The sequence below is a fragment of the Labrus bergylta genome, chromosome 8 (assembly GCF_963930695.1).
Source record: "Labrus bergylta chromosome 8, fLabBer1.1, whole genome shotgun sequence".
NCBI lineage: Eukaryota > Metazoa > Chordata > Actinopteri > Labriformes > Labridae > Labrus > Labrus bergylta.
Window position 1 is genome coordinate 13,704,264 of NC_089202.1, and position 27,224 is coordinate 13,731,487.

The 27,224-nt window shown below is 41.3% G+C and overlaps 2 protein-coding genes across 2 annotated transcripts in view; both read left to right on the forward strand.

The window, feature by feature from the left end:
- Positions 1-7,854, forward strand: part of LOC109993686 (glutamate receptor ionotropic, NMDA 2D) — a 59,904-nt gene extending 52,050 nt beyond the window's left edge. The window contains exon 17 of the transcript XR_010666814.1: positions 7,188-7,854. The gene's annotated coding sequence lies outside the window, so the exon portion shown is untranslated. The remainder of the gene's footprint in view (positions 1-7,187) is intronic.
- prkcg (protein kinase C, gamma) lies at positions 7,467-26,031 on the forward strand. The gene is given in 22 exon segments (XM_020646731.2): positions 7,467-7,929; positions 8,920-9,166; positions 12,715-12,746; positions 12,865-12,947; positions 13,865-13,976; positions 14,818-14,946; positions 15,062-15,218; positions 15,477-15,678; positions 16,164-16,361; positions 19,299-19,472; positions 19,727-19,818; positions 20,292-20,354; positions 20,524-20,662; positions 22,188-22,268; positions 22,457-22,522; positions 22,524-22,565; positions 23,392-23,442; positions 23,444-23,533; positions 24,357-24,386; positions 24,388-24,432; positions 24,434-24,484; positions 24,486-26,031. Coding segments are annotated over 21 exon segments (2,115 nt in total). The 5' UTR covers positions 7,467-7,929; positions 8,920-8,924; the 3' UTR covers positions 24,522-26,031.
- Positions 26,032-27,224: the final 1,193 nt, after the last annotated feature.

The following is a 27,224-nucleotide window of genomic DNA, read 5'->3' on the forward strand; positions in this document are numbered from 1 at the left end:
TGAGAGTGTTGATGGGGATATTAAATATGTTTTGTTCTGCTCCCTGTGTGCCTGCGATCTGCTAATTAGCCATGCTTTGTCAGTGTGATGGGCTAATGGCTAATTGCATTGTGAGGCCTCTGTGTGTACATGCGGTAATGACTTAACGCTCTAATAAGATCGAGTTACAGGCAGTTGGATCAGTTGGTCTCCCCAAACACTGATCTGAGGTCAGTGTTATGCTTTCCTCTCCAATGGCTATGATGGAAGAGAGGCGTGGATAAACTGATCCTTTATCGCCCGTGTGGGATTTCTATCACTCGCATTGTTTTTGTTTTTTTATTATTCATTATAGCTCACAGTTAGATGCCAGAGGTGATGTCGTTTTTTTCTTAAGCATCTTCATGGATATCAAATACAGGAATGCAATTTCAATTTGATTAGAAAAACATTCCCTCTACCAAATGATTCTCAACAATGCTTTTATCTTGACATTGTAGATTATGTATGGTATTTATTGGTCAGTTGATAAATATCCGCTCCCTGCCCTGCTATCTATCTGTTTAATGCTTTCCCCCACCTGCTTCATTCTCTCCCTTTCTCCCTGCAACAGAACCTCCCGGTCCTCAGTCATTTCTGTTCAAGCTCCACGGTCACACACATAAACAGGCATTCACACACGTACAGTAGGGTGACACACACTCATGAGCAGTGTGTGGGAATGGAAGAAGTGCGCCGCGTCCCTGCTGAGGTGCAGCAGATTGATCCTGTACTGATCTGCCACTGGGTCCCTGGGGATTTGTAACGCATGTCTGCAGCGCAAGGCTTAACACTTTCTATCTCTTTCTTTCTGTCTTTGTCTCTCTCTCGTCCTGTCTATCTGTGGCGGCATGAGCGACGTCTCTTGCTATGCAGCGCAGTGGCCCCCATGCTACTACACCCCTCAGCCTCCATCTTACTCAGTTTTTGCCAATAAGAGGTTCCTTTCACCTTTCTGTTTTTACTTACCTCCAATTCTATTTCCTCAGACTGACTCTGTCATTTCATTTACGCCCTGCTCTTCTCTATCCCTGCTTATCCCTTCCTTTAAGTCGTCGTTGTCCCTGAGGGTTTCCATTTCTACTGCACTATACTGATCAAGTCTTTCACCTACTTTTTTTTGTCCTGTTGTCTTTCTTGTATATGTTCATGAAAATGTAACGTGAAGTTAAATCTATATGTTCATCGAATGCTTTATACTTGTTCATGTACAGTACATGTGGAAGGACAGCACTGTTTCTTTCATCATGTGTGCAGTGCTGCAGGGTTCTACAACTCATCGGCTTGATCTCTGGAGTAGAAAAAACACCCGAGCACCCTTTCATCTCATGCCTTTTTTTTGTCCGAGCTAAACAGCCAATTTCTCGCTTTCTCCACACATGAGCCACACAGGACCACTACCAGGGAGAAATTAACTAAGTGAACCACACCTTATATCGCACTTGTTGTTTGTGTGGTGTTGTGTGTGTGAGAGAGAAGATACCCAAATGTGTCTTTTGGTACTGTTACATGCAGTTCCAACCATGCATGTATGTTTGCATGCTTTTGATTTATGGTTGTAGTTTATAATCTGTGTGTCATTATGATGAGCACAGAGTATAATAATATTGTAAAACCAATTTCCGATGCAAGGTTCTGCAAATTGGTTCTCACAAGGATTTGTGTGGATGTTTTGAGAGTAGCCATGCTGCATCCATCACATCCACCACCCAGCAGAGGAAAAACAAATCACAAATATTTTCTAGATTATTAAAAATATCTTTAGTATTGTATTATTGATCAGTTGAATTATCTGTTTGTACTATACAGTATGTACGCAAAAATTGGCCATCACACTACCCAGAGCTCATGTTGAAATCTTTAAGTCTTCATACCTACAGTGGAAGTCTTAACTGAGGAAAGCAGCAAACCCATAGATGGAATCTGAGATTTAATTTAATCCTAGCTCTCTCTCGCGCCAAAAAGAGAAAGAGAAAAAAAGTTCTATGATAAAAAATGTTGTCTGGTGAGTTGCAGATTTTATGTAAGTCCATTGTTTTTACTTTTTTGTATAACCTTGTGATAGATTTGTCTCTATTTTCCTTTTGCCAGAATGTCAAGTGATAAGAACTGTAAGCCCACAAAGCTATTTATTGTTAAGATAAAGCAGTGACTTCAACAGAAACAGAAGTTCGCTGTGCTGCAAAAATATGTTTAAAGCAATATTACCATCACATCTGGGACACAATAATTATTCATACTACATCCTTGTTTGCCTCCATTTATAGGAGAGAGTGCATGTGTGTGTGCATGTGTGTGTGCCACCAGCCGAAAGGGAATTCATCCTAGAAACAGGGAAGAAGATTAAGATATCCTAAGACTTTACCTTGTTCTCCCCTCGCCTCATTATCCGATCGCCCCTCTTACCCTGATTCTCCTGCCCTCCTGCTTTCATCCTTCCCCTTGAGCATATTTTGTAACAACCTCCTCTTCCTGCCCGCAGCAGTACGAAAGCTTTTCCAGCCTACAGCTGACGCTTTGAGTTCTTGTTAGTATTTTGCACATACTGTGAATAGTAATTCCTTCAGCTCACATGCCTGTTGTGCTCATGTTAGTAGATGATCTATTGGCTTGGCCATGGTCCCAATCTAATTATACTCCAGGCCTGTATCTGCACCTGCAGTGGAATCTCAATCCACTAAACACAAGTATTACTCTACCTAGTTCACAACTGAAGAATTGATCACAACAAATTGTGTTAATTAAATGCAAAGATATATTTGAAAAAAAAGAAAAGAAATAATAATAATGCACTTGTCTTAAAAAAAAAGAAGCTACAATCAACATTTTAATATTAATAATGGATCTATTGCTTTTGTTTAACAGCTGGCTATTTTGATTTTCTTTATTCACTCTCATTGCTCTAATACACAGTTTTTGTGTGTAGCTGTTATACAACGTAGTTTTTTAAGACCTTAAACTGAACTCTGTATCCTTTCTGCTCTGCACCAAAAACAGACCAACACAATTAGCAATTAGTGGGTGAGTGGAGCATTTAGAGCTAAAGAGCAGGATATTTCCCTCAGGAGCTAGTAGAGAAAAAAATAACAGAGATAAAATGAAAGTGATTGTTGGACTTACATTTTTCAGGTGGCCAGAAGCACAGGGCCAACAAAATAATAATAATAATAATCATAACTTTATTTATATAGCACCTTTTAAAAACACAGGTTTACAAAGTGCTTTGACAAACAGCAAGAACAAAGCAAACTAAACCAAACACAGAAGAACATTAACAACAGTAAGAATATAACAGATGCAAAATACTAAGAATAATTAAATACAATTCAACAGAAAAGAACCCAAAGTGCACGATACCCAACAGACATATATAACCCGACCATCACAAGAACCATCATAAGAGCCCAGGCAACACAAGAACCCAACAGCACGAGCTGAGACCAAGAGGAAAATGGTGATGTCAATATGCAAATGTTAAAAGGCAACTATTAGTAAAAAATATTAATTGAATGAATTTAATAGGGTTCCATTAGGGGGAATACTGTGCAGCTTCTGCAACGAAATTAAGTAATGTTCGCCACGGAGCCTAAACAAATACATTAAGTGCACCTGTTGAGCGAATAAACAGGCCAAATTCAAAAACAAAAAGACCCATAAAACCAAAAAAAAAACCTGCAAAAACTGATTATAACTGAATTCTCCATCCCCCTAGGCAGAGCACTGTTTAAAAGGCATGAAAGATATATTCAAAGCTCTGATTCTGAATTATTTAGTGTTTATCAGATGACAAATCAGAGGCAAGACACACACCTTCAGAGAAGAATGTGTCTTGTGCAAGGTCTCATAAACTGCTATGCAAACACAATTAAAAGTTGGTAGGGGGAAAACAATTATATTAACTGATTTCAGTTCTTAGTTTCTCAAGTTATTTTGGTAAAAGTTTGAGCTAAAATAAACAAGTAGCAGACTTTCCTTCATGCAACAGCTTAGAGCATTTAGGGGTATTTGGTGGTTACACCTTGAACTACCACAGGAGCTATGAGCTGCAGGGACGTCAAGGTTTTCAAGCCTGGGGCAGAGTATCATAGCCAGGAGATTTCAGGGGTTCAGCCGAACCTGACAAAAACACCACACCGGTGCTGTATTCCCTGTTGTCAAATTGCCCGGTCACGCCTGGCTAGCATAGAGTTTTTCTGTATGTCATGCAAGAAGTGAAAACTCTCTTTATCATCAATGTTCTAAAGTCTTTATTTCTTAACCTTCAAGTCCTGATTCAGTGTGCTATGTACCATAACAGAGGGGTGACGAACAAAAAGAACAGAATTGAGTAGTACTAGTGGTACAATCCAAAACTTGCCAATGGAATTGCAGAAATAATTGAACCATGCTAGTGTGTAACAAACTGGACTGTAGTGAACTGGAGTGCTTTGGGGCAATAAGTGCCCTTTAAACAAACCAATCCCAGCCCCATCCTTTTATTTAGATCTATGTCACACGTAAACCATGCGTATGACTTTATGTGATGAATTTAAGCAGTATTGGTTGTTGTAACGAGAGGCAGGTCAGCAGTAAAAAATAAATGGAGCCTGTTTTGCTTTAGTATTGATAGTTGTAGGCCATGTTGATAGGCATTGGTTGCCTGCTAAGTGCCTCATCTGACTACTTATAGCATAGCCGACCATTCTTCATTAAAAAGCCGATATGATTACCTCAGACACCACTTCTCCCCTGATTCCACAAACAATAGCTAGGCAAGTCAGTTTGCCTTAATTTCATTGAAGGAGAAAGGAAGCCAGCCAGCCAGGTTGAAGCCTGTGCTTGATACGAGTGAGCGCTCGTTAGACGATAATGGATGCGTGTAATTGGTGAAGTGCTGATTGCTCTCCCAAAAAAAGATCCCATCGCAGGAGAATTTTCTGTTTCATTAAGCCATGGTCAGAAATAATAAGATAGCCATCTGTAGAGAGAGAAAAGGGGAGGGGAGCTAGCTATGGAAAGTGCTCATGATCAGAAGTGGCAGCAACAGCTTCCAGATTCCATCATATTAAGGTTATAATGTAAAGTCGCTTATAACGCACAGATTGTGATTTTGATGTATCCTCCTTTTCCAGTATGCTGTTACCTGCCATACTGGTATCTTCCCTTCTGTCTATGTTTTAGTTCATTGTGCCTTTGCTCTTAATCATGCTGCAGCATCTTTGTGTTTTTCCATTGTTCAGCATGTGCACGTCTTCTTGGTTTACAGCCTTAATGTATCATTTGCTGGCTGCACAGCCGTCTGCTTTTATGGCCCAGAATCAAACAGTGTTAAACATGCTCTGAAAGGCATGCAACATAGACTGATACAGACACTTAAGAGCTACAAGTGCTTACTCATCACACCGCATGGAGAGGAAGTGTTGCGACCCATTCATGTGCTTTGTTTTTTAATGCCCCGATTACTGAGGAGTGGATGGTCAACAACTCATATTTTTCCCCTCTTTCTCTTGACTATGTGAGGACATGTTCCTCATGTATTTGCAACAACAGAACAAGAACATGATTCATTCAAGATAAGACTGATTATGGGCAAGAAAATGAAGTCAGAAATGACTTTCTTGTAGAGAAGGGTCTGCTTTGTTTGAAGGAAAGCACCCTATCATTTCCAATCAGCTGCTTGTTCTGCATGACTAATGCTGAAATGACATATATCATTGTCAGATAGGGCATGTTTTCACAGCTGTTTTTTTTAACCACACGTAATAATGACAGGCTCCAGCACACACACAGACATAACACACATATGCACAATAGCTTGCTCTTATCTTGCTGGCTGACACCATTTTGCTCTCTAACAATCTTGCTAATTATAATTGTTAATTAATTCTCTGCCAGTGTCCTCATCAGGAGACTAATAACCTACATTTCCATTAATTAGACCTTCAACCCTTCGCTCCCTCTACCAGTCTCTCCATCCCACTCCAATCCACCCCTTCGTCCCCTGCCTGCCTTCATCCCCTCTCCCACCTGCTGCATTCGTCGCCCAAGGTTGTCCATAGAGCATGTGCACATACGGAGTGTGATTAATTGTGTGTGAATGTGTGTACTTGTATTACATATTTTTCAGGGACAAACATCTGTTACCACAGTCGCTGAATGGGGACTCATCTTATAATGAAGGACAAACAGCAGGTCTCCACAAAGTATGTTGTAGGGTTCAAGGGACAGTTGTTTTTCTTTTATGGATACATGCCTATTTATTTAATTGCTGAGTTGTGAATGACAAGATTGATGTCATCCTCAAATCTCTAAAATTCACAGCTGAAGCCAGCAGGGGGTTAGCTTAGCTTAGCATGAAGGGGGAAACACCTAGCCTCACTCTATCCAAAGGTGAAAATAAATCAGTCTACCAGCACCCCAAAGCCCACTAATTAACACGTTATAGTAGTCCAGTCTCTGTCAGTTGCCTGGCAACTGGTTCCAGCCAAGAAACAGGCTGGCACATCTCCCCCTGAAAAAGAGCAAGTTGTTGTTTATACAACAAAAGGGATGTAACATGTTCCTCTGTCGCTGTAACAGAGCCAGTTAAGCTGTTTCCCTGTTAACAGTCTATTTATGCTAAGCTAAACTAACCATGTGCTGGCGCGCTAAAAGCAAATTTGACCTGCTTTCGACATGAGAGTGTTAGCAGTTTTCTCTTCTGGCTCTCTGCAAGAAACAAAAGTTGAGCTATATCTTTAAGACCAGTCAATGCAGTGTGTTTCTTAGCGATAAAATTGTGTGTGTGTGTGTGTGTGTGTGTGTGTGTGTGTGTGTGTGTGTGTGTGTGTGTGTGTGTGTGTGTGTGTGTGTCGCCTTGACGGTATGTGGGCAATCAATGGACATACAACCCCTCTCTCTTGAAAACTACTCTTCCCATCAGGCTCAGCTGACCTGGTTTCTGTGCACAGTGGAGCTGTGTTATCATTTCACCATTTGCTCTGATCTCAGAACAAATTGGAAATGCAGTGAACATACTGTTAACTGTTGCAGAAAAGATTAACAGAGATGTTCATTTTACAGGCCTGTTGATCCTTCAGTCATCTGGATCTGCTGCAAACTCCCAAGACTTCTAACGGTTTCTTTCCCGTGTTAGCTCTGCTTAACAAGCCATTTGTTAACTCCTCTGAATCTTTTGTTCTTTTTTCCAGATTGCACGCTCTCTGGTTTCTTTTCCTTTCTTCTCTCCTTCTGGCACTAGAGGAACTGAGGGACAGTTGGCACTTGCTTCTCCATACTGTATCGGTAATGGCAAAATGGCATCTTCTGTCTCATCCGTCCTTCTTCCTCACCCTCTCCTGAGAGAAGTAACCCAGATTTCCAAATGAATCGCTGCCTATTCCCCTCAATCTTTCTCCTCTCTCTCTCTCTCTCTCTTTCTCTCTCTCTCTCACACACACACTCTCTCTCTCCCTCTCTCTTTCTGACTCCCTCTCTCTCTTTCACTCTCTCTCCATCTCTCGCTCTCTATCCATCTCCATCATCTTCTACTTGGTGAAAAGAGAACCAATCTTGGAAAGAGAATACCACCTCTCTATCTCGTCCTCCTCCTCACCCTGCCTCTGGGTTAACGGATATACCACTTCACTTTTCTATCTTTGGTTCCTAGAAAGCTTGAATCTTGCCAAAAGCTTGTTGCTCTCTTTTTTTTTGTTGTAATAGGTTTTTTTCTTTCATTTATTTTGGCTGATCCTTTTCTTCTTACCTGCCATAGATCTGCTGCTGCCTTTTCTTTCCTTCTTTTTCCTTTTTTTTTTTGAGGTGACCAGCTACAGGTGTGACACCTTAGCCTTTCCTTTGAAGTGAGCCAAACAAGGAGAAGAAGAGGGGGAGAGTAAGAGAAAAAAGCTGTCCTTAAGTCACGCCTTTACTTCAAAACCACCACAAATTAAGGTACTGTGTCTTTTTTCATCTTTGCTGTATGGGTCAAAGCAATTTTAGAACATATTTCTTTGAATTATTTATAACATTATTTTACTAAATAGTCAGAACTGTGACTTTTATCATTGTCCTCTTTTATCCTTTTGAGTTCTCCCTGCTTCTTTCCTAAAACACCGTTGTTGCATCACATTTTTAACATGTTTTTAATAGTCTTTTTTTATACATTAATTCTCTGTTGCTGTTTCATTTATCATTTATTAGTATGCAAGAACCTCAACCACAATCCCTCTGTGTAATATTTGCGTTTTGCACTATTTTTTCAGCACACCTGATTTGCTTTAGACATAAACGATGCATATTTTTCTAGTTTAAACTTTACTTCGGTAACGGGACTACTTTCTTATGAGGGCAGGGAGGAAGTCAGGGAAGGATACATCCTCTAATATTGGAGCAGGTGGTGGGGGTGTTGTTAACATGGCAACAGGAGGTACAGTTGACATGACGGCTAGGGGCTGGAGGGGGGTTTGTATTCATAGCTGCGAGGGAGATATAAGGGGCTAAATGGACAGGCAGTATGTGGGACACACAGAGAGTTGCAATAATCGTTTAGCGTCTCGGAGGAGCGTTCTGTCTCTGTGTGTGAATTAACCTCCATGTCTCCCTCATTACACATCTATTTTCTCCATCATACTCATGCGCTCCCTCCGTCTTCCTTTGCACTTCCGGTTCCCTCTTCCTTTCTCGAACTTTCTCTCCTTCACGTCACTCCTCCACCGCTCCCCACCCTAGGTCCCATGTGCCATTAATACAACTCCTGTCTCAACAATGACCCATTACTCTTTTCATCTCTCCCTCTCCTCATCTTCCATCTCCCTGTCCTTGCTTCCTTCACTCCTCCCTCTCCTGCTTTCAAGGTCTCTCTCCTGTACAACTCAATACCCTATCTACTGACGCTCATCATCCTCTCCCTCCCTCTCTCTCTTTCTCTACTGTATCCTCCAGGCATCATGTCCACCCCGGTCTCCCCTCCCCCTTCCCTCTCACCGTTGACACTGGCGTCCCCTACATTGGTGACCTCCCCCGGTGCCTCCCCTCTACCCTCGCCGCTCTCCCCTCCACCCAGAGTGCCCGTGTTCCAGCGGAAGGGAGCGCTCAAACACAAGAGGATTGTGGAGGTGAAAGACCATCAGTTCACAGCCCGCTTCTTCAAACAGCCCACCTTCTGCAGCCACTGCACCGACTTCATATGGTAACACACACAAACACATACACAAGCAGCCCCACATTTTCACAGATACCAACCCTGTCGGTTCATAAGCCGCCTCCTCAGGCATCCCACTACTCCATCTGACTTTGACTTTCGTGGAACGTTTTCTTTCTTCCACCAGCTCGAGCTTCCTGCTGAAGAAACAGCCTACACTGTGTAGCCACCACACTGACCTCATCACATAACCTCACCTCCACATGCAGCCCACACCATACAGGAATTAATTTAGGAACTTTGTGCAACCACATGTAAGAATAACACATACAGTATGCACATCACTTTATTTTTATTTTTTACATGTACAAACTCACAGGGGTAGCAATGTAGGAGGATTTATTCAGATATTAAAGCGTTACTCCATTTATTTAGCAAGTCACTTCTGTAGAGTTGGAACTACTCTAAAGTGTGAGACAGACCTCCTGTGCAAAATCTCCAACTGAAGTTGATATCTGGGAATTTCAAATCTCATAATGCCTGGCAATCGTGTTGCCATTCTGTGCTATTGTTTTCTGTTGAAAAAAATACTTAAGTGTGAAAAGAAAGTTGGAATGGCCAGATCATAACAACAATAGTTAAATTAACTCTAATATCCTGACTATTAGTCTGTAGGACGGAATAAGATAAAATATGCCGGATTGTTTCATTCTTATAATGCTGCACAGTAGCAATTTTCAAAAGATCCTGCTATACTGAGTAAGCTAGAGGACTGTTTTTCAGGCTTTTGGAGGCTCCTGCAGAGCAAGAATAATGATGAATGTGTTCACAGGCTTATAGTACTCATAGTATTTAGTAAACTAGAATTCAGTCAAATCAGTGAAGCCAAAGCATAAAAAAATTTGAATGAATTCTCAAAACAAATAAACGGTTTGATAACTGTTGGATAAATCCTGCCAAAAATGGAAAACTATAAGATGAAGAATGTGTTGTAACAAAGCTGTACATAGATGATATGTTCTTTACCAACTACTCATCTGCAAAGTATTAACAGGTCAATGCAGTGGATAGGATCTTCTGAAAAAAAGAATGAAGTTTAAAAAAAGCATTAAAAATGCTAGTTTCTTACATGTGTGGACCAATTGAGTCATCGTTCTTGTTTGTGTAGACCGTTGACATGCAGGCACCTCACTGGTCATTCAGAAATGCATCCACCAAAGAGACAGTCGTGCATGGAGCTCGTTTCATCTAGTAAAACAGTAGCTGTGTATGTGTGAATCTTTCTGTGTGCAGTGCAAATGTGTGATTGCGTGTGTTGGACATATGGTGGGGGTGTATGTCGGACGCAGGGCGGTGTGTGTGCCAGCAGCCTCTGGGAAGCTTTCAGGACATTTCTCCAACTGGCTGCTGTCTTGGCTGCAGTAGCAGCACTTAGCTCAGGGTGAAAACTATTTTCCTTCATGCAAGATTTCAACCTGGGTGTGGAAGCCCTCGTAGGGATGTTTGGATTAATTAAAGACTAAGGAAAGATGGTTGAAACGTAAATATCTTGTTTAATCAGACACTAAAATGGAATTGGTTGTTCCTTTTATGGCTTTTTTAAATCATCAATTGAATGGGATTTACTCAAAACAAAAATATGTTATCAGTGTCACAGTTAAAAATCTTATTTGTGGAGAGTAAGAAACTAGCCATCCAACTATGTAATTTAGTGTTTGTATACATCATATAGAAACTAAAATATATATATATTCCATATTTTTCCATTTATTCCATAACTTTCTGATTCAGACTTAGTTACTCTTTGGTATTCATTATGGAAATAAGGCAGATCATTTAACCCTATCACAGGAGTAATGGTGATGTCCTTTGGCAAAGTATTAAATGCACAGTTATCGACTACAGACATCAGTTCCAGCTGCCAGAGTAATGGGCAGTAGATGATCTACATATGATCTAATAAACAATATAGCATAGCTAACACTATTATGTTGATAGTATCATGTTTTGTTACTTACCATTCAGTAACTAGTGTCATGATTGAATATCAGCTGGCAGGCCTTCTGCTCAGTCTTCTCAATCTGACTCAGACCACACAAACATACGCATTGTCGTTGTGTGCAGCGCCAGGGTGATGTGAATCAAAATGTGCCATGCCAACATTAAAATAAGATGTATTTTAACAATCAGAATCAGCTTTATTGGCCATGTGTGCTCACACACACACACACACACACACACACAGATAAGACCTGAATAAGTGCATATAATGGTACATTATACATCTATATACTACACTGTCATAGTAGGGAATGCACAGGCGTTACTCATGAATGATGGAAATAATCTGCTCAAGTGTCTCAGTTAGCCATGACAGTGTAACGGTGAGTCAGCATACACCATATCCTGAAACTGAGGCCTCTAAATGCAATCCAGACATCATAAAACTTTGTAACTTTGTATCCATTTTAAAACTTTGTTTTACACAGTTGTGTTTTTCAACTGTAACATGTCAGAAAATGAACCTGAAAAAAGGCCATTGCCAAGACAAGGATTCTTTTTGAATGTGTTGCATTTCTTTTACGTTATTTATTTGTAATTTTATACTCAATGCTAGATCGCCCAGGATGTATTGAGGATTCATATTCTGATGTTTTTTTGAATGGCACCTGTTTTTGAATGGCTTGTGTCAGAAAGATGTTTCAATGCATCATTCAATTTAAAAATGTAGTGAATTCCCTCTGATATCTGTGCAGGCAGCAACACTGCCGATTCCCTTAAACCCATCTCTGGTTCTCTAATGCTCTCTGCTGGTCAAAAATATACATACACCTCATTTTGCCTACAGAGGCTTCTGTTGAATGCTGATCAAGGATCAGATTACCCTCTGCAGCTCTCTCTTTAATTATTACCTAGCCAGATGGTGAACTGATTTTAGATCAGTGATTATGGTCAGTTTTCCTATGAACCCCCGGGCCTCTGCAGGATGATTGTGGAGGAGCTCTTGGCGGCTTCTCGTTCATCTTCTTTTTCTAAACCTCCTAATCAAAACTTGATTCACAGCAGGCAGGCCGCTGAGTGGACTCTTTACTCAATCAATGGCTTTAATTATTCAATTAAAGCTCTAAGGAGATACTGGAAACGAGCCAACACCGCAGTTCTTGAAACAGGAGCATTGTGTTTATGCGTGTGTGTGTGTGTGTGTGTGTGTGTGTGTGTGTGTGTGTGTGTGTGTGTGTGTGTGTGTGTGTGTGTGTGTGTGAGAGAGACAATAATTGAAACTATTCCACTTGACCTGGTCAGCAGTGTGGCTTATAAGGAAAGATACTCAAACTTAATGCATAATTACCTTGTTTATCAAGTCTACACAGGTAGTGGAGTTTGTTTTTTTATTAGACAGACTTTATTCTCTTCCTCTGTCTGCATATCTTGGTTTAAATACAGAATACAATAATGCAGTTGCCCTATCTTAGTCTTGGCAGCATTATCTGTACTCTTCTGGCTGAGAAACAGTCTCACAAGCAAAATATTTCACCTTAAAGAGAAGTAGAGAAGATTGCATTCGTGTCTTAATCCAAGTGCTTTTTTTTTCTCAGGGGCATTGGCAAACAGGGATTCCAATGTCAAGGTAAAGATTAACCAAGTTATTGAATTTTCCTGCAGTGTAAAATCTTTCTTGGATGATTTTCTCAGCATGACTTGACTATTTTGGGGGTGGGGAATGTCTTTCTCTGTCTTTTCTCTAGTTTGCAGTTTTGTGGTCCACAAAAGATGTCATGAGTTCGTGACCTTCACTTGTCCTGGCTCTGTGGCGGGCCCAAATCCAGATGTGAGCAGATGTGTCTGTTTTTCATCCCTTTTCCTTTTTTGTATTCCATTTTAGGCATGATTTACCCCTTCGTCATATTTAGCCATCAGCTAGTTGCCAGTATCACGTGTGCATGACTCATCTGTCAGTCCATACATCCTTGGCATTATGCAGCCTTGTCAGCTGTGTGACGTCTGTGACGTCTGTGACGTCTCGTGTCATGTCATGCTACAAGGCCGTGCAGATGCAAGGAGTTGGAGACAGGGACTGGAGGGAGGGGGGGGTGTGTACAGGTGGAGGGTAGGAGGTACTGATAAGACAGGAGAATTACAGGGGAGAGAGAAAGACTGGCTCAGTTTTCTTCTCTGTTGCTTTCAAAGACATTTTCACTGTTTCCTTGCTGTCCAAATAAACTGCTCCAGAAATGAGGGCACGGGGAACATGTGTGTGTATGGGACTGTTTTAGTGTGTGAGAGTGAGGGGAACACACAAACAGGAAGAGAATATGGGTGACAGAGTTTTTAAATAGCTGCTCAAAGGGACGACAGAGGGAAAACAGTTTGGGAGAAGGTGGTGTGTGGGGTCCAGTGCAGTGAAGAGAGATAAAAATGATTCATCTCTCTCTGCAAAGAATACACACACCTATATGCACACACACACACACACACACACACACACACACACACACACTGATATACACTCAAACACAGCCTTGCTAAGATGCACTCTCATTTATGTCCTCTCCCAGCAGAGAAATCTAATTGGCTTGTCCATGAATACCCTACTCAACATCTCTACTAATCATACCGTGTGTGTGTGTGTGTGTGTGTGTGTGTGTGTGTGTGTGTGTGTGTGTGTGTGTGTGTGTGTGTGTGTGTGTGTTCACTGTCTCTTTCCTATACTCGTTCTAAATGCAGATTGTTTCCGTTGTATTTTAGGACCTGAAGAGTCGACACACATTTAAGGTCCAAACTTACTCCAGTCCCACCTTCTGTGATCACTGCGGCTCGCTGCTGTACGGACTCATACACCAGGGCATGAAATGTACCTGTGAGTTTCACCTGAGTGGGATAAATCTGTGTGTAGTTAGTAGTTGTAATGATCGCGTTGTAGGTCAGTAGGTCAGTTATATATATATATATATATATATATATATATATATATACACACACACACACACACACACACACACACACACACACACACACACACACACACACACACAACATTAAAGTGTTTTCAGGAGACGTCAGTTGTACAAGGAGATAAAAACAGCATTCAAAAATAACAACATACTAATTGATTATAATTATAGGTTTAAAATGAGAGTTCAGATTTTTTTTTCTTAATCAAGACTATAACATTGAAAAGAAAAAAATCTTGTACACTACTCTTGCTGAGCATCACCAGTTTATTAGAAATAAATCACAACGTTTCGGTCCCTCCGAACCTTTGTCAAGTGTTTTATTAGCAAAGTTTCAGAGAGATAGAAACATGTTTTTTTCTATAACATCAGTGATGCTTAGCAAGAGAAGTGTACAGAATTGTTTATTTTCAGTGTGACAGTTTGATGTCCTACTTCATGGGATAGTTGATGAACTGCTCCTCTGTGGTTTGGATCAGGGTTCAGAAATGTGCTGGGTTATGGTTAAGGTTGGGGTTAGTCTATTGGGAATTAATGTAAGTTGATGCTTTGTCCAAAACTTCCCGTTATTAATCAAATTTGTATTTGACTGTCGGATTGAAACCATAGAGAGAGGAAGCATTATGACAGCCTACAAGACTATTTTGGAATCGCCATTTCTTACGACGTATTTTATGATGCATGTTCCATTTTGGCTCATTTGCATGTGTTTTGATGTGTTTGTGTGTGTGTATCTTCTACGATGAGGTTGTGACATGAATGTCCATCGACGGTGTGAGACCAGTGTTCCCAGCCTCTGCGGCCAGGACCACACAGAGAAGAGAGGCAGGATCCACCTGACCATTAAAGGAGAGTCAGAGGATGTCTACGTCACAGGTAAGAAGACAAAGAGATCTTTTTTTTTTTTCTTTTTTTTTTTTAAAACATGATTTTATAGGTAGTAAAGGATTTGTTCCTCCTTTTTCTCTTTGCTATTTATCTTATTTTCTAGTACGGGAGGCTCGTAACCTAATGCCTATGGATCCAAACGGCCTTTCAGACCCATATGTGAAACTGAAACTTATTCCAGACCCAAAGAGCCACAGCAAACAGAAAACCAAGACCATCCGCTCAACACTCAACCCTGTTTGGAACGAAAGTTTCATCTTGTGAGTCCTTGTATACTTAAATCTAATTGAAAGCATCCTGAAAGATGAGGAATAGACTTTTGAATAAAGGTTTGACGGTCCCTGAATGTGTAAAACAGTGTTAAAATGTTGCCCTTAGGTTTCTGATGTTCAGTATATTAGGAAATTTCCCGAGACACCTGGAATACAATCATTCTTGTGTCTTTGTGCATTGTTGTGTTGCTAATACAATAAGCAAACCCTCCCCAGTGATTTGAGCTTAGGTGATTATCTCTCTAGCTCAGTGCGAGGTCACCAATGGGACAGGAGATTGTCTGTGGAGGTGTGGGACTGGGACCGCACGTCCAGGAATGACTTCATGGGAGCGCTGTCATTTGGAGTGAGCGAGATCTTCAGGCGTCCCATCAGCGGTTGGTTCAAACTGCTGGCTCAGGATGAGGGAGAGTACTACAACATCCCTGTGCCAGACCCCGACCTGCAGGTAGGAAACTAGCTACAAAAATAAGCCATCAGTCGGTCGTCAGGCTGAACCATAAGTCAGTGCTGATATTTATATCTCTATCCAACCAAGTGGAGCAGGCCTTTATTTTGTACCTTGAGACTGACCATTTATCCTCGGGCCTTGGCAAGGCCTTTATCGGCTTATAATTCCATCTACATCTAATAAACAGCAGCTGCCACTGCTCACTCTGGGTCAGGAGGATGTTTAACTTACTATTCTATCAAGGGTGGAAAAACCCAGAAGATTAATGTCTGGAGTTGAAGCTAAATAATTAGATAATAAATTATATAGAGTCCCCTTCCTTCTCTGTTACCCACAGTCTCCAGCAGGGTGCATGATTGTTCTGGCTGACTCTGTCCTTAACTAGGGGGTAGGAAGTTTGTTTGTTTGGTGTTCAGGTCTTGTGTGTCTATTGGACTGTGTACCTCCATTCAAAAATAAATCTTTCCACTTTGATTCTCCAGGAGCCGCAGCCAGATGCTATAACCCCCTCTTTGCCTCAAGCGATACCCATCCCGTTGTCTGAAGGGTTCCCAGTGGCCCTGTCTCCTACCCCTGTGCCATCCTGCCAACCTATCCACCAACCGGGCCCAGCCAAAGTAAAAGTGGGCATCCATGACTTTAACTTCCTTATGGTGCTGGGCAAAGGCAGCTTTGGCAAGGTAAACACAGCAGCCACAGAGAGGAAATGTCATCTATTCTACACTCAATCAGCACCTCTCATCCAACAGCTGTAACAGAAATCAAAGAGGCTATTCATGCTTAAGACAACGCAGATTATTCCTGGCTTTAAATGGTTTCCTCTATTGATGGACTTGACCTTCAAGTGGCATTTCATTCAGCAGCTCCAGGATAGAGCAAGGCAGGAGAGAAACACCCTCTTTTATACTAACATGCTCATTGTCTCTCCTACAAATGATTCATTTAACCCTTAGCTTCTTCAGTGCTGTCAGCAGTCGTGAGCTTGGGCTGGCTTCCTACATGACACAAAGACAGGCACAGACAGTCCTCCTGGAGGTGTTCATTTCAAGCAAGCCTCTGCTCTCCATTCTCTCTTTAATTCCCCAGCAGATGAGGCATAATGAAGAGAATGGAGTCTCGAGTCCTCCTTCTTCCTCCTCTGAAATCCCCCTGTGCTGTTTCATAACTGTCAGAGCAGTCTACAGAGGACAGGAGAAATAGACTCGACTTACGTAAGATGTGAGGGGAAAAAATAGGACCCAAGAAAGGAGAGACAGACCCTGGGGCTGCTGACTGAGGGGAAGTGAGGAAGAGAGATAGAAAGAGAGAAAAGGATTACTGTGCAGCAGAAAGTGACAAAATGACCAAAAGGAAATGGGATAACATGAGCGGAAAAAGAGGAGACAGTACATGTGACTGTTCGTGAGATTTGTAATAATCTGAAGGGTGATGTATCCCACTTTTATGGGAGTTAGTTTGAGACCTCGGGGAAGAGCATGAAACAAAGAGGACGGCAGGATTTCTCTCAGTGACTGGGAGCTCATTGATACATGCACACATATACTGTATATATAGAAACACAGCCTCCTTCACAAGCCCCTTTATGTAGTCGCATTGAATTTTGAAGAATGAAACCGAGTAAAGTTCTCTTCCATTCATCACTATATGAAAGTAAAATGAGCTCTCAGCAGGCGAGTGACCATTACAGCACAGCGCTGCGGTTAGACCAGGCAATTTGAAACAGTGTTGTTGTCAGCAGTTTCCATTGCTCTTTACCATATCTTTACCACGCTAAATCCTGGTTCATGCAGCTCTCAGTGGAGGAAATTACAGCATCATTATGTCCACCCATAGCAGCCGATTTCAAAGGAGTGTGAAATAGCCACCGAATGTGTTTTAAATGTCTGATAAAATCACGAGAGCCGCTTTGCGTTTCATTCATGACACAATAATGTGTGTGGAAACCTTCAGATGTGGAGAAGCTTTAATTAAACTCAGCTTCAGTTATTGCACAATGAGATACATGTGCACAGGAATGATCTTTTTCAAGCATCCGTCCGTTTCATGTGATCACTCTTTTCTCTTGCACTACTATATTGTCCTGTGATTATACACACATTTCAATACTGAGCATCTGAAACAAGCTTGGCCTGGCTCTAAGGTTTTCTCTCCAACTTTTCCCAACGGCTTTCTTTTGAGTTCTCATGAGGAGGGTAATGTGTCCCATCTCTATTGTGGATGGAGGATTTGTGATCATCCATGACGAGGGCTGCTCAGTTGAACATAAATTCATAGTTATAGCGATACGAGCATTTACAAGAAACACATTACAAAAGTCTGAATTTATCGCAATAAAATTAGAAAAATAAATTCAAGTAAACGAGCAGTACTTTCAAACTCAGCATGTACATATCATGTATCAGACAGAGCCCTGGTTATAAAGGCCATGCTTTTACACAGTTTTGATGCAGTCAGATGAAGCTAAAACTAGCTATTAGCTACCCTCAGATTAATTGATGTTAAAAATTGCTTTTTGGATTTATTTTTGAATCAGGATGTTCAAGTTTCAAACACAGATATTATTGTGTAAACACATAAAGAAAAGCAGGAGTTCTAGCTATTATGCACTCTTTAATATGAATGTATTCATCCCACTTTATAGAGTCATGATAATACTGAACAATGAAATAGCGCATTGCATATTTTTCTCATATAGAGCAAGCATAATTGAGACTCAGAATACAGTGGCAGAAGAAATCTTATAACTTATAATTCGTTGCAATTTGACGCAGCACAAGTGGAGACCCAAATCATTGCAAATAATCAGGCAAGATGTCAAACATCCAGTGAAATGTCCTTGTGTTGTGTTGATGCAAAGGAATGTAACTGGGTCATTACAACAAGCATGTCAGAATGTGTTATTTATGTTGTGAGTAGAAACTTTCGTGGAGTGCAGCTTGTAAATAACAGTACAGTTATTTCTGTGTAACTTACAAGAAGTTTGAAAAATATGGAATAATCAAACGTATAACATTTCCTAGGTGTGCTTATTCCTACCCCTTGTGGTGCCATTCTTAGGGGGCATAAATAAAGTCACCCATACACATAAACTAGGGGTAAGGGGCTTGTTTGGGATTCGATCCGACTGTCAGCCACGAAATCTCTAAAGTGTTGCAAATATGCCTCAAAAGCACTTCAATTTAATAAAACAGCAGAAGTAGTGTTCTGCTAACTGGAGCACCTTGTCACTCATTACACAATGACCTAAAAAACGTTCAGTACTGGCAGAGTTACTGTACAGTACATGTATCATTCTATCTGGAGCTAGAGAAGAAGCTGGGGGGACAGACACTGTTGATTTTGAACGCACTTTGTGTCAAAGAAATGTTGAAAAAAAACTTTTCCTGGTTTGATGCACAAGCTGCTGTATGCCGACTTTGTGAGGCATTTTTAAAAGAAGTGCTTAAAAGAAGGATTTTTAGCTGTTGCACTCATCCTCCTATTTTTTCTGCTTCCCTTCTGGTCGGTTTAGTGTTGTCTATAAATAGACTTTGTGATTATTTATAGCAGTTAAGTACATGCAGATACTCCTTTAAAATGTAAGAGTAACTTTCTCTCCTCTCTGTGTTTCGTTGCAGGTGCTGCTGGCTGAGGAGCGAGGCAGCGAGCGTCTGTTCGCCGTCAAAGTGTTGAAGAAAGACGTTCTCTTTCAGGACGAGGACACGGAGAGCGCCCTGGTGGAGAGGAGGGTTCTAGCGCTTTCCTCTCGCCCTTACTTCCTCACATCGCTTTACTGCGCTTTCCAAACTGAGGTGTGTGTGTGTGTGTGTGTGTATAGAGGGTACACTGGGATAACCTCCATCAAATTGTCCATAAACCTGCCTGACATTTTGGCAGCGTAGTCCTCCCAGGAGTTGAGTTTTCATTAATAAAATTCAATAATTAGCTTGCTTTCTATAACAAGGCCCTGTGTCCTGGAGGAGAGGTTTTAACAGATTGCTTTTTAATACAGACACAGAGGTGATTATGTATGGAGAGCGGGTATGTCCGTGTGCTTTTCCTACAGGACCGTCTGTATTATGTGATGGAATATGTCAACGGCGGAGACCTGATGTTCCACATTCAGATAGTCGGCAAGTTCAAAGAGCCTCACGCAGCGTATGTAGTCAAAAAGCTCTTTTCTTTTGCCTTTAATCACAGTCCTCATCTGCAGCGTGTCATTTCCAGCCTCTCTCTGTTCTTTTGCATACACACTCGTCTCTTTGCTTTGTTCATTATACACAGTGAGGCATCAAGAAATCATCAACTCAAGTCGAGGCCCCCTTCCCTTTTCCCCGACTTTCTCCTCCCACCAATCTCATCTTTCCATCTACGTTTCCCCCCCTCTGGCTGTTCATCTGATCAATAATCTTTGATCAATCATCTCAAACTAGTTCTTACCCTGTTGCTCATTTCCAGATCTCTTTCTTCATCACTCCGCCTTTCATCTTTTTGGTTACTTTCCCTTTCATCACCCTCTTCAGCCCCATTCCCCTCTATACTGGCTGACAAACCTCTTCTGCAAGATAAAACAACTAGTTGTGACCCCCGTCCTCCACCCTACGCCTCCTCTTCTCTCCCTCTCTCTCCAGGTTTTATGCAGCAGAGATAGCTGTCGGCCTCTTCTTCCTCCACAGCAAAGGCATCATCTACAGGTAAGAGGAGTGGGACACTCGACTAACAAGACCTATAGCTTGGTGCTGTCACCACCCAGCCAACAGACGTGAAACAGATTTATCTGTGTCTCTTATAGCTAATGACTGTTATAAAGATGTTATCTATCAAAATGATTCATGCCATGTGATCTGTCTCCTTTCATCTCAGGGATCTGAAGCTGGATAACGTGCTGCTTGACAGCGAGGGCCACATAAAGATAGCTGATTTCGGGATGTGCAGGGAGGGCATGTTCGAAGGCGATACCACGCGCACCTTCTGCGGCACCCCCGACTACATCGCCCCTGAGGTACCCTGAACCCGCTGCCCTCACTTCATGGTCCTGAACTCCCCTCATTTGTTCCTCAGAGCCCTCATTTCCTCTCGTTTCACCCCTGTCTTCCCCTTTTCATTAGCTTGACCTGTTTTGCATCACTGTAAGACGAGTGAGTTGCTTCGCTGCAGATCCTCTCTTCTCCTCCGTCCTCTTTGACCTTGTCAGCATTTTTGAATAATTAACTTCCCATGATTCTATTAGCAGTGGTGTGTGTGCTTGTGTTATCTGAACGTGCATAGTAATCCCCCCCTTGTCCTTCAGAAACCTTGTATATGCAGTTTTTTTGTATAACTTAAGGTGTAAAGCTCCCCTGAGAAAAACACACTCCTGCAAGCTAACTTAAAATTGTATTTTTAAGGCAAAATTTAGGCTGGAAACAGCTGTTATGGAGGTTAAGGTGTTTTTGATTTGTGCACATTTTTGAGATACAAAACATTATTACTGTATGCTGCATGTTTGCCTTACAAATACTTTAAATAACAATGTATGTGTGTCCCTGTAAAAGCCACAAAGAAATTAGATTTAAGAAAAAACAAAAGGTGATATTCAGTAATTTTTTGGAACTTCTTCTAGACAGCTATAGAGAGAGACAGAGAGAGAGAGAGAGAGAGAGAGAGAGAGAGAGAGAGAGAGAGAGAGAGAGAGAGAGAGAGAGAGAGAGAGACAGAGAGAGAGACAGAGAGAGAGAGAGGAGAGAGAGACAGAGAGAGAGAGAGAGACAGAGAAAAAACAAAAGGTGATATTCAGTAATTTTTTGGAACTTCTTCTAGACAGCTATAGAGAGAGAGAGAGAGAGAGAGAGAGAGAGAGAGAGAGAGAGAGAGAGAGAGAGAGACAGAGAAAAAACAAAAGGTGATATTCAGTAATTTTTTGGAACTTCTTCTAGACAGCTATAGAGAGAGAGAGAGAGAGAGAGAGAGAGAGAGAGAGAGAGAGAGAGAGACAGAGAGAGAGAGAGAGAGAGAGAGAGAGACAGAGAGAGAGAGAGAGAGACAGAGAGAGACAGAGATAGACAGAGAGAGAGAGAGAGAGAGAAGATGTGACGTGTTTCTTTGAAAGTGTAAACCATGCTATGGCACCCCTGGGTATTGACTGGCTTATGTAAACACCCATTGATTCTCTTGCATCTGCCATTTTGGAGGGGATACAATATATTTCCCTAGGGGCTGGGAATTGTTCCCTCGTGCTCCTCCCACCTCCCTTCCTGTAAACACAGGATCACATACACACAAACACACACACAAAACAGGGAAACAAACACATGTAAACACACAAACCCAAAGTCATGTTCTTCTTATTATGAGATCATTCATACATTAACCGCTCACTTGTGCCGTGCTCTCACTTTTTTCTCACACTGCTTTTTTATTTCTGCCTCTTTCCGGCAGCAGCAAATCATCCGAGCTGCCACAGCTTTACTGCCTTCTCTGTCGCAGCTTGTCTACTTTTACTTTCTTATCTCACTCCCCTGTATCCATTTTCTCTCCATGCTTTTCAGATTGTGGCATATCAGCCCTATGATAAAGCAGTAGACTGGTGGTCCTATGGAGTACTGCTGTATGAAATGCTGGCAGGACAGGTAACATTTAATCCGCACAATATACCCGTGAACACAGACGTTAAAGCCTGCAGTACTCGTCCTTTGTAATAACTTCAAAAGACTTTTGAAAGAATTCCATTTCAATATATTTGCCTTTAATTTGCTCTCAGGTCTTTATTGTTCCTTTTTTTCCTCATTTCTCTCTCTCACTTTCTTTTCCCTTCCAGCCACCGTTTGATGGTATAGATGAGGAGGAGCTGTTTCAGTCCATCATGGAGCAGAGCGTCTCGTACCCCCAAAAGTCTCTCTCGTGAAGCTGTCGCTATCTGCAAGGGAGTAAGTTACCACTTCATTTCTTTCTAACTCGTATACCGTTGAGCAAAGACATTTAAGATTAAATTAATTGACATTTTCTCACATTTCATTTCTTAAACATATTAGAATACTATCCCAAAACGCTTAACTGTTCAAACTTTGGACCCTGTAAATGAATAGTTGAATGCCTTTTTTTCTCAATTTGAGAACTGGGTGAAAAATGGAACCACTTTCATATCTGCCAGTTAGAAATCCAGCTAGATCTAGCAGCCATTAGCTGGGCTTAACAAGCTAATGGCTGCTAGAAAAGACTGTAAACAGGGGGACAAACCTGTCTGTCTTCCAGAGAGTCTTAAGCTCACTTAAATTATACCTCCTTGTGTTTTTAGGAAAAATGATCATCTCAGTGGGTTAAACCGAATGACTGTTAAGGAGTACTCCTGCACATAAACGGCCTTTAAACAACATACCGTTAAACGTTGGCTTTTGTCCCGTTTTTTAGAAAACATGAAAACAAATAAGAGAAGATTAAAATATGCTGCTACTATTTGTGATATGACTTGCTACTTTTACTGTTACTATTCTTAAGCTGAGCTAACATGCTTAAAGATTCTTATCTTAACCTCATTGATCACAAATAATATAAATGCAAATGTAAATCCGGGAAAAAAGTAAAGTAAAAGGAATTGAAAAATATTTTAAATTTAGTTTTTGTTTTTTAAATGAGCAAAGCTCTCCATACACATTGATGACATTTACAGCAAAACTGTTTCAGACACAGAAATCACACACCTGTGTCCTGTGACTGACAAGATATTTTTCTTTTCTTTATCCTCTTTTTCCCAAGCTCCTAACGAAGCATCCTGCCAAGCGTCTAGGTGGAGGAGAAGACGCAGAGTGAAGAGATCAGGGAACATCCCTTCTTTCGTTGGATTGACTGGGACCGTCTGGAGAGACTGGAGCTCCAAACACCATTCATACCCAGAACTGTCAGTGGAACAGATGGACTACACAATTTACTGACTTTATTTCTTTCTTTTTCTCTCCTTTCTTTCTTTTTTTCTTTCTCTCTCTCTCTCTTTCACTCTTTCTTTCTTTCTTGTCACTCACCTTTCTACTTCCACTTTCTTTCTTTACTTTATCCTCAGTCTCTCTCAGGACACTTTAAGGGATTTGAAGCTGTCACTTTATGCCATCTGTCTCCTCTCTCTCTAACTCCCACCTGTCCCTTCATTTCCCAGCAATGCATCCGCTCTCTGTCTGTTGGCCTTTTCAGTCCGTCTTCTTTTTCCCTCTTTCAAATGTCCCTGTCCTTACCTCCGTCTCCCCTCTTTTCTCTCTTTCCCCCTCTCTTTTTTGCTGCTATACCTAGAGACAGAACAGTCATAATAGACAGGAGCCTCTGGCCTTTGGGTCCTGCCTACTCCTCCCATATGCTAATATATGTCATCATTAGCCCACCACACACCAGTTTGCAGCCCTGCTGGCAAATGGTGAGGTGAGCTGAGTGAGCTCAGGGGTTAGAGGCCAGTCCCCATTAGCCAAATGAGATTCATATCATGCAGCAGAGCGGCTGTCATACACTGTAAAGGAGGAGGGAAAAGAGGCGTGAGCTGCTTTCTTCCTACAGTAGGTTTGGTAGAGAGATCCTGAGAGAGAAAACGAGGGTGTGGGTGAGAAAAAAGAAACACGGAGGTGGAGGTTTTTTATAGTTTTAACTCTTTTTATGTTAGTCAGGTGGGAGGTAATGGTGTTTGCAATCAGTATTAAAGTGTGAATTTGCATTCTAATCTCCTTCTTCTTGTTCTTTAGTGGCGGAAAAATGGTGAAAATTTCGACAAGTCTCTTCACGGCAGCTCCGTCAGTGCTCACTCCCTCAGACCCAGACTATACTAGCAGCTATAAACCAGGAGGACTTCGAGGGCTTCTCCTTCCTGAACCCAGGACTTTGCCCCCTCGCCTCTCACTGCGGTTTGAAAACGGCTACAACAAGCTCCGCTCCAAGTGGCATCCCCAACTACCCTGTTGTCTCCTTAAATAGTAGTTTTTATAACAGAAGAATCTCAACATGACTATTAAAGACACATCTCATAACCAAATTCTGTTTACATGACAATGCCAAGACACCTTCTTATTTCATGCACTCTCTTTGATGTATGTGTTTAATCTCGATAGACACAGAAAGATGGTATTATTCTGTAGAGCTGCATCCTGAAGTTTTTGTAAGACATTCCTTAACTTGATAGAGTGATTGAAGAGTACTGTAGTATGCACCTGGTAAATGAAACTATTTGCATGCAATGTCTGTAGAATGAAATGCTCGGAAAACTAGTTTTCTATAGCGTAGATGATCGAAGAAGATTTCATGTATAACCAATACAGGCAGTGTATTGAAAACTCTTTCCTTTCTTTTAAATCCCCCTTTGAATTCTCCAGAAGTCAGGTTTCTCCTTTTCACTTTGAAGTCACTAGCCGCTCAAACACATGACTACAAATGTCTCTTAACAGGTTTATTCCACTGTAACATTGAATTTCTGCACAGTTGAGTGATTCTGCGTCAAGCAAGTCAGTTAGTAGCCTCTTTTTCCTTTTTGGTTTAGACTAGCAGCTCAGTCATGTTCCCCTGGCCTGGCCCAACCCCTGGTTTCAAACGTCACACCAGTGACCCCAGATGACCCGCAGAGAGCCTGAAACAACACGGCCAGCACAGTTACTGTGACAGTTAGTGTAGGCTGCAGTGCTGCCCCCCAAGCTCAGGCCCACTCTGCTACACTATTATCACATTACCGCCGCAGATCCAGTTGCATCTTTCTGTTGATCTGTTACTATTTTCTACTCATAACTATAGTCCAATAAGCCCACTTTCTGCAGTCTTAGTAAATGTGCCCCTTTATTGTATTTCCTCTGTCTGAAAGACGAGGCTTTTGCCGGAATGTTGTCATCTATGTGATATACAATGAAGCTTTTTTGCTGTGTAATGACGAAGTCACAGCATTGATTCAGGGGTAATTAAAAGTGAGGCTTACTGGGACTGTTCAATACATGGAAAAAAAATTGCAGCGCTGTCTTTAAACATTATCTGAGCAGTGCAGGTGGCTGCAAACGTCCAGTTTAATAACTCATTTCAGTGCTCCTATCTCACAAACCAGTTGCAGACATATGTTTTAATTTCTTTTAAAGCATCTTTATGATTTGTTTTCTTTATGGATTTTTGCTAACCATAAACTGTTTCCCATCCAGAAGAGCGAGATCACAAATCTCCTTTACGTGTGTGTCACTAGAGCTGTGGCCAACAGTCACTTGTTAGAGCAGTAAGTCTGAGCTGATGTCACAACACTTCAATACAATAGATATGCACTCAATAAAAGATAATACAATAGAGGATTTATGCATTTATGTATCTGTTTCTTGAGCTAACTTCCTGTTTTCATGTGCTGGAGAAAAAAAAAACAAGCATTGAAATAAACACTACTGAAAAAATCATTAACCAGTGACAGCCAAAGTGTTTTTGTGTGAAGCTTCTGAAAAACAAACATGCACAGCCTTTCGCTTTGTCTCCTCCACACGCTTCTCTCTGTCACGCTCGCTCCCTCTTCCTCACTTTCACACATACTCACACTCAGAAGTGCAAACATGTGCACACACAAACACACACTCTTACAAACACACACGCACACACAGACAGAAGATGCTGACCCCTCTATTTACTCTGCTACTGTAGTTGTCGAACCAGCAAAACCACCTCTCAGGCATCTCACTTTCACTGCCTCCTCCTCCTCCTCTTCCTCCTTTCACACTCCCTCCTCCGGTTGGTCCCACCCCCTCCTCGAGCATCATGATGGGATTACTATCCCCACAGAGATCTCAGTTATAACAAGTTGACCTTCACATTAAAATCTCATCAACTCCTCTCTAACTCCCTCCCTCTCCTCTGCTTTATCTGCCCTTCATCTCTCTCCTTCTTCTTCTCCTTCTTCTTCTCTGTTTGTCTTTCCTGTCGCTGCTGCACTGTAAATCCTTTACTGCATTATTTTGTGTCATTCACTATAAATCATGTCAGGATTTACTGTTGTTGCTATTATCTCTGAGATAACCCCCCCCACCCCCCACCCCCTACGCTGGTGTCTGTTGATAAGAGAATCATGTCTTGTTTGTTGCTGCCTCTGCTTTTGTGTTACGATCAAATTCCACGCTCATATTTATAAAAAGATATCACCTTTGTATTTATGTGTCTGCTGACATTGTTCAGGCAGTGAAAGAGGGATGTCATAAAGGGCATACAGGTTTTCTCACATTTGAATTTTTACAGATATCAATCTATATAAGTGTTTCCTCAAAGTCATGCCTCCACATTTTTAAATAACACATATTTTTGTTTTAATACAAAAACATCACTCAAATGTGATTTTTATTTTTATTGTTTCTTTTAACTCATGTGAAGGCAAAATTAAATTAGAAACATTTTTGAGTGTCAGATAAAGGGTCTTTAAAAAAGTAACTCTAAAATATAATTAAAAACATGTAATGACACTTTTTTCAAAAGATACATCTTTTAGTTTTTTAGTTTTTTAACATGATATCCATCTGCTGTCGATAACTTCAACTCTTCAGCCTCACCGTTACTCCAACCTTGAGAGTATTTGACTTTGTATAACTGAACCTCCAGAGTTGCCTGTCAGG